This window comes from Quercus lobata, chromosome 2 (assembly GCF_001633185.2).
Source record: "Quercus lobata isolate SW786 chromosome 2, ValleyOak3.0 Primary Assembly, whole genome shotgun sequence".
Taxonomy (NCBI): domain Eukaryota; kingdom Viridiplantae; phylum Streptophyta; class Magnoliopsida; order Fagales; family Fagaceae; genus Quercus; species Quercus lobata.
The window spans coordinates 1,029,887-1,037,728 of NC_044905.1; the positions used below are offsets into that span (position 1 = coordinate 1,029,887).

The following is a 7,842-nucleotide window of genomic DNA, read 5'->3' on the forward strand; positions in this document are numbered from 1 at the left end:
TATGATTATATTGAATATATAATTGATTAATCGACTAATCATAATTGATCCACTACATAATATACAACCGGGATCTAGAACTGCCCTCTCAAATGTTATTTCTTTCAATCAAATCCCAATTCTTTTTATATTGGATAATAGAATTATCAGTGTGTTCTAATAAGTATTACTGTTTACTCAAAAAAAAAATCCCAATTCTTTTTGGCTCATGAACAATAAATTGCCAAATCCCCCGTTACAAGCTATCATTTTGATTTTTTTTTTTTAAAGCTAAGGGTAGGACAATTTTAGTGTCATTGTGAAAATGTAAAGCAAATGTAACGGTCATGACCATTTTATTTATCTTGTGATGTGAAAGTTGGAAATTGAATTATTACGAGAACCCATATGTAACGTTTTAGACACAAACTATTTTACAACATTTTTACAAAATGTTGATGTGGCTAACCTCTTATTGGTTTTCATCTAGGCCCAACATTAATATTTTTTTTTATTTACCAATAATTATTCACTACATCAGTAGTTTGTAAAACTTTTTGTAAAATAGTTTGTATCTCTAGTATTATTCTTTTTTTTTTTTGGAGAAAAGTTTGAATTTTTAATGACAGGAAGAAAATAACACTCGCATATCAAATTATTAATAAGTGTTGACCTGGATTTGTTTCTTTCCTTATTTACTTAAAAGTAAATAAGAGTAAGTTATTGATTTGGTCACTTTTAAAGCTTGGAATATTATTGAATATTCTGGAATTACTATAAATGCATACTCTCCTCTCTCATATGAATTGTGAGTCACACTATAAATTTAATTAGTAGGACCTACAATTATGAGAAATGAGAGAATACACATTTATGATATTCCGAAAGTACCCAATAATTACCTTTAAAGTTCTATCATGTCAAAATCAAAGTAAATTTGGGATTTGGAAAATAGATTCTCCCTTTGGGTTCAATCTTATTTTTTTTCATATTATAAAATTATTTTAATCAGTTTTTAAAATATATAAAAATTAATTATCAAAATAATAAAGCTCGACGTTTTGTGTAGTTTTACGTGGAGTAAGGGTTGAGAAGTGTTGGGTTCCGTTTTTCTTTTCCAATTGTGATGTGATAAATTTTTTTTTTTTTAAATGTAATATTATTGGATCACAGAGACTAGACTTCAGAGTCGTGAAGCAAGGTCAGTGGAGTTGTGAAATTATGCATGCTCGTGATGTCATTGTAGATACTAGATACCCTCCTAGCGAATAGAAATCATCTTTTCCATTTTTAGGGTTCAACTTTTATATCAGTCCCTTCTCAAAAAAAAAAACTTTTATATCAGTGGACTGTGGAGGTTGGAACTGTGTTCTACTTTATATTATGTTTATTGTGGTGTGTCATGTGTCTAATTTTTACACTTTGATTAGATTATAATAAAAAAAAAAAAAAAAAAAGAATATGTGATAAGTTATAATTATTGATAAAGTATAAAGTGGATTTTCAATTTCCCTCCTAATAATATAAAAAATGTCAAAGTTATTATTAATTTTACAGTAAAAAAGTTGAAAACCTATGTTAACCAAATATGATTGCTGTCACTAAATAAACTTTGTAGTATCTTTGACATCGTACCAACAATATAAATCCCTAATGAAGAAATGATTATGATTATCATGCAGATCAGCTATTTGTAGTGTCTTTGACACCGCACCAACAATTAATATTAATCCCTAAGGAAGTAATGATTATAATGCAGACGCTATTGCTGAGAAATATGGTCGTTTTGGAGGGTAGAAATGAAAGAGAGAGAAAATATACGGCCAAACAAGATCGACCTTTAATCTTTTCTCTCTCTCTCACTCATGCAAAATAAAAAAAGTGATGATGGGTTGGGCAGCACTGGGGACCGATCGACCTACTTCTTTATTATAAATTATATACTTGTGTATTTCAAAAAAGAATTGAAATAAAAATGTTAGGCTAGCTCTAGCTCTAGTTCTATATATATATATAATTGAAGTTTGATTAATAAAATGAAAGAATGTAAAAAAGTTACTGCATGAAAAAACTATAAAAAGAAGAATAGGTAGGAACAGTTTCCTATGAGCATGTCTGCCGGACTTCAATCACTGAACCAATCATGCTAGTGTAACTGCACAGAGTAAAGAGGTTTTGCTTTTTATCTCTTTTACCCATCATGTTAAAAGCCCATAATAATCAACCTCATATCATCACTTTGTCTCTCTGTATAGGCTCGGTATATGTGTGTAAGTGTGTTTTATCTTTGTTCTCTTTTTATTTGGTAGCTATATCTACTTTTTTTTTTTTTAAGGGAAGGGAAAGGTAGTGTGTAAGTAAATTAATATTAATGCAGAAATATACTAATAATTTGATAAAGTAAACTGATAAAGGAAGAGATTTTCAGGTACTGGGAAGAGAACAAAGGAAAAGACAGAAAGTGCACGTCAGAACACAAGTCTGTTGGCTTGGGCTGTGGTCTTGGATGGGTGGAGAGCTTCAAGGAATCCCTTCTCATCCACATCTCTCTCTGTCTCTCTCACTCACATACACACACAAAGAGTCTCTCTCTCTCTCTCTCTCTTTCTTTCTCTCTTTCTCTCTCTTTTTGATATTTGCAGGGTGTATAGTAATTGATTTTAGCTTATTTGTTTATTGTTGAATCTTCTTGGTTTTAGCATCTAGCTAGCAACCCAGTTGTTGAAACACTCAGGAAAGACTAGTAGCTACAAGGTTTGGTTCTAATCTACTTATATTAGTACTATTTTCTTTGACTTGTGTCTTTCTTTCACTTCAATTTCCTAGCGTTTTGAAAAGTTAAAGAGAAGCTAAGAAAAATCATCAAGAACAGTACATAACAAGTGAAGGAAAAGAAGTGATTTAGTGGGATTAGTAAGAAGCTAAAATCAGCTACATGATATAACCATTCCTCTCTTTGTATTATCACTTCCCATATATAAGCCTTTCTGAATTAGGGTTTGCACTGAGATCTGAGGGACATCCTTTCATAGATGTGAAATCTCATACTTTGTGTCATTATTCACACAAAGTTGTTTAATTTAATATAAAATAGAAGATGATGAATGATATGCTGATGGCTGAGAATATGTCCAATTTGACTACTGCATCTGGTGAAATAAGTGCTTCTTCAAGTACAAGAAATGAAACTACTGGCACCCTGTACTCTCAACAGTCCTCTGCTTCAACAAATCTAGCACCACCACCAAAAAGGAAGAGAAATCTTCCAGGAAATCCAGGTTTAGTTTCTTTACAAAGAGTTGGACATACATGTTTAATTATTGTCACATCTATCATCTGTGTAATAGTGATTTTAACTCAAAAGAAATTAACTTTGTCATATGGGTTTTCAATTTTCTTGGTTTTTAAACAGACCCAGAAGCAGAAGTGATAGCTTTGTCTCCCAAAAGTCTTATGGCAACAAACAGATTCTTATGTGAGATTTGTAACAAAGGGTTTCAAAGAGATCAAAACCTTCAGCTTCACAGAAGAGGGCATAATTTACCATGGAAATTAAAGCAAAGGACAAGCAAAGAGGTGAGGAAGAAGGTGTATATATGCCCAGAACCAACATGTGTGCATCATGACCCTTCAAGGGCTCTTGGGGACCTCACAGGGATCAAGAAGCACTTTTGCAGGAAGCACGGTGAAAAGAAGTGGAAGTGTGAAAAGTGCTCAAAGCGTTATGCAGTTCAATCAGATTGGAAAGCTCACTCCAAGATTTGTGGCACTAAAGAGTATAGATGTGATTGCGGAACCCTTTTCTCTAGGTAAGACTAGGAGCAACGTATATAGAATTATCATGAGAAAAGCAATTAAGACTTCAAGAAAAGTTCAGGTTAAAAAAAAAAAAAAAAAATTCTTTACTCCATAATTGAATAAAATAAGTATTTAATTTAATGCTCTCAATGTGCTTCTTCTGGTGTTTATTTTGTTTCTAACAAGTGGGTTGGGGATTTAAACCCTAATCTTTCTTATTTATAAAATTAAACACTATCATTAAGCTACAAGACTTTTCAGGCGTTTGTGTCATCTGTACCATATTGTATGAAAGTGGGGCTAGCAGAAGAAGAAAATGGACTTATATAATAGCTGCAATCTCATGCATATTCTTTTTGTTAGCATTCAAACGTTCACCAAAGTGACCTTATGCAGCACAGAGAGAAAGAGAGGGAGCATATTGGTTGAAACCTTTTAAGTTCTAATTGCTACTGTAAAAGTGGCTACATTAGGATCCTTTACTGCTTAGAACTGCATCAATGTTTTATTTCCTTAGAAAGAAAAAAAATAAAAGACATACAAAAAGGTGACATGTGAGAGAGAGAGAGAGTACTTCAAGTCTTCCACACTACTGTTTATTCTGTATATTTTACTGGTCACTGTTTTTGTTTTTTCTGCCTGTTTTTATGGTTACAGGAGGGACAGTTTCATCACTCACAGAGCATTCTGTGATGCATTAGCACAAGAGAGTGCCAGAGCAATCACAGCAACAACAACAAAACCACTTCTGTCCTCACAAACCCCACTCCATAGCCATGGCATTCAAGCAGCACTTCAACTCAAAAGAGAACAAGAAGTACTAAATCTTTCATCAGAAATTCCACCTTGGTTAACTTGTCCTACACCATCAGCAGCTGGACCAACAGGGCCCCCATCTTTAAATCTTTCATCCTCACATTTATTCTCAACAAATTTAGACCCACCTCTAGTACTCCACCATGAAAACCCTACCTCAAACCCTAAACCTAATGCAACTACACTTCCTCCATTTCACCCCACAGCAGCTTCCCCACACACGTCTGCAACTGCATTATTGCAAAAAGCAGCTCAAATGGGTGCAACAATGAGCCACCCATCACCATCACAGTCCATGCTTAGACCTGGTCACCTCCACCAGGCTCACATGTCTGACACTCATACTGTGTTCAGTCCCACATCGATAGCCTCATCTAAAGCAGTTTCTGGTTTAGGTCTGTCTTCACGTGAAGAAATAGGAAGTGGGTTTGTTCATAGCTTGGGTTCTTTTGAGAATAAAGCTGCTGCAAATACTGTCCCCACTGGATTCATGCAGCAGCAACAATCTCCTTCTCTTCTTCATAACATGATGAGTTCTTCTTTGCCTTCTTCAAGTGGGTTTGAAGGTTCTTCCTTTCAAGAGGCTTTCAATGGGACTGGCAACAATAATCATAGAGGTGGCAATGAGGGAATGACAAGAGACTTTTTGGGTCTTAGAGCTTTCTCTCATAAAGATTTTATCAACATGGCCGCTGGGTTTGAACAAATGAATGGTAATTCTTCTTCAAGATCATATGCTCAGCACAATCGGAACCAAGCACCTTGGCAAGGTTAGCTTCTGGCTGACCATCATTAATTCCTTTTCTTTCTTCCTTGTGCTTCAGAGAACTTTGTAGCTACATTTTCGATTAGTGCCCACCTAAGGCCCTAAAGAAAAAAAGAGCATATACAGCCTAGCCATTCTAAAGAGTTCTAGAGCATATGGATACCTCTGATTTTGCAGGTCAGGTTTGGTTGCTTTGATCATCAATTGTTTATTATTGTAATTCGTTATATGTTTTTTTTATTATAAATAAACAAATATATATGCAGCTGCAATGGGAGACTTAATCATTAAATTATTCCTTAATCCAGAGAATGTGGAAAGTAATATATTTTTCTTTGTAATTGGCTAGCTCCATAGTCATGACAAACTGCCTGTTGATCATTTTCTCACCACTAATTTCTCTTTTCGGATCATTAATATGTTATAGTTTAAATAACACCTCATTTTTTCTAACTAAAAGAAGTAAAAAGTAGTCAAAGGCCTTATAGTTGAATTGACACATTCCCATGTACAAAGTGTTTGGGGGTCTAGAAAGGAAAGAGTTTAAACTGCGGGGTTAATAGCATATTGTAATTATTTCTCAAAAAAAAAAAAATGAAAAGTAAGATAATGGGTTCAAATTTTATTTGGTGTATGTATAGCTTATCAATAAAAAAGAATTTTTTTTTTCCAATTACCAGATTTATGTGCATCAAGTCCCTTTTGTTTTTAAATTGACTATTGGATTTATTTAACTGAGAAAAAAAAAATCAAAATATTTTGGACTGTTTTTATCTCTAGAATTTTCATACATTGATGTGGACCATCCCAAATTAATTTCTAAATTGTATTTAAGAAAATATTTAAATTAAAACCAATTTTCAAAGCTTAATTCATTATCCTTCAAAAAAAATCTTAATTAAAAGATTGTGTGACATTAATTATTTTAATTATTTTAAGGGTAAGTTAAATTTGTTGGTATGCTTTAAGAATAACATAGATTTTGGTACGATATCATTACAATATTAGGCCTCTCTCTCTCTCATACTCAAAATATGCATTTTTCAGTGTCGTTAAATCCCACAATTAATGGAATAGCATCAAATGGAATAGCATAAAATTAGATTTTTGGGTAAATTACAAATTACATCCCCTGAAGTTTGGAGTTGACTAGATTTTACACCCTGAAATTTAGTTCTGTTAGCAATTCATCCCCCACAATTAATTTCTGCCATAAGTGACACATCATCATGCTGATGTGTTTTATTTTTGACAAATCAACCTTAAAATTACGTCGTTTTAGTGATGACCAAACAAAGAGCTGGCATACATCAAAACTATGTAGTTTCAAAGCTAAACTTAAAACAAAAACCTCCCCTAAACAGCACAGTTTCAACCAAAATCCTAAAATCTAAAAATAAAAACTCACCTCAAAAAACTCAGTTCCCACAAATTAAAAACTCAAGCAGCCTCTGCGACAGCTTTGGCCTTTGTAAGTCTTCGTCGAAAAATACATCAAAAAAAATGTTCAACCACTTCAAAATGGGAACTACGAGTCTCACAACAAACTTGACAAAGTGGGTGTAGTGATTGCCTTGGAAAATGTATTCTTAAAGCACTTTGATTTATGAACTAATTCATAATTCTTTGAATTTTGTCAATAGAAAATTCATTCATTAAAAGCCCAGTTAGAAGCTTCAAAGTATGATGTGATCAAATATTGCATAGCTAACCTCATCTCAATATCTGCAATTGGTCTTCTTGTACTCCGCATCTTGTTGTAGAGGGATAATTGTTACTTTGGCAATTAAAGACGATACTGATGAAATTATGAATTCATTCTTTTCATGGCAATTGTGTGTTGGGGAAATTTGAGTTGTATTTCTTGTGATTTTTCCCCAAAACAAGGCTAATCCCAGGTGATTGGAACAGTTTTCATAGTCCTTGTCGGATAAAGCTAAACATCCAGACTCGTAGTTCCCATTTTGAAGTGGTTGAACATTTGTGGGAACTTAGTTTTTTGTGGTGAGTTTTTGTTTTCAGATTTTAGGATTTTGATTGAAATTGTGTCGTTTAAGAGGAGGTTTTTGTTTTAAGTTTAGCTTTGAAACTACGTAGTTTTGATGTATGCTAACTCTTTGTTTGGTCATCACTAAAACGACATAGTTTTGAGGCTGATTTTTTAAAAATAAAACACATCAGCATGATGATGTGTCACTTAATGGTAGAAATTAACAGTGGGGGGTAAATTAATAACAGAACCAAACTTCAAGGTGTAAAATCAAGTTTTCAAACCTTTGGAATGTAAAATCCAATCAACCCTAAACTTCAAGGGTGTAATTTGCAATTTACCCTAGATTTTTTTATAAGTAGTTTGGAACCCTCCTCCTCAAGAGGGATGGGTCGAGTGAAGGCTCCTGTCCCATCTCACCTCCTTTTATTAGGGTGCGTGGATAGGTTAGGACTTGTTTTTATCAATTGCTCTCTACTATTTAAACAGGCCA

The 7,842-nt window shown here is 33.5% G+C and overlaps 1 protein-coding gene across 2 annotated transcripts; it reads left to right on the forward strand.

Annotated features, from left to right (window-relative positions):
- Positions 1 to 2,411: 2,411 nt before the first annotated feature.
- On the forward strand, positions 2,412 to 5,662 carry LOC115970224 (protein indeterminate-domain 7-like). 2 transcript variants are annotated; one of them, XM_031089895.1, is made up of 4 exons: positions 2,414 to 3,257; positions 3,392 to 3,788; positions 4,435 to 5,306; positions 5,418 to 5,662. In XM_031089895.1, exons 1-4 carry the CDS (start codon positions 3,077 to 3,079, stop codon positions 5,462 to 5,464), a joined length of 1,497 nt encoding a protein of 498 aa, XP_030945755.1. In that variant the 5' UTR covers positions 2,414 to 3,076; the 3' UTR covers positions 5,465 to 5,662. The 2 variants fall into 2 exon arrangements, with proteins under 2 accessions (XP_030945749.1, XP_030945755.1); XM_031089889.1 differs by having other exon boundaries at positions 2,412 to 3,257; positions 4,435 to 5,662.
- The last annotated feature ends 2,180 nt before the right edge of the window (positions 5,663 to 7,842 follow it).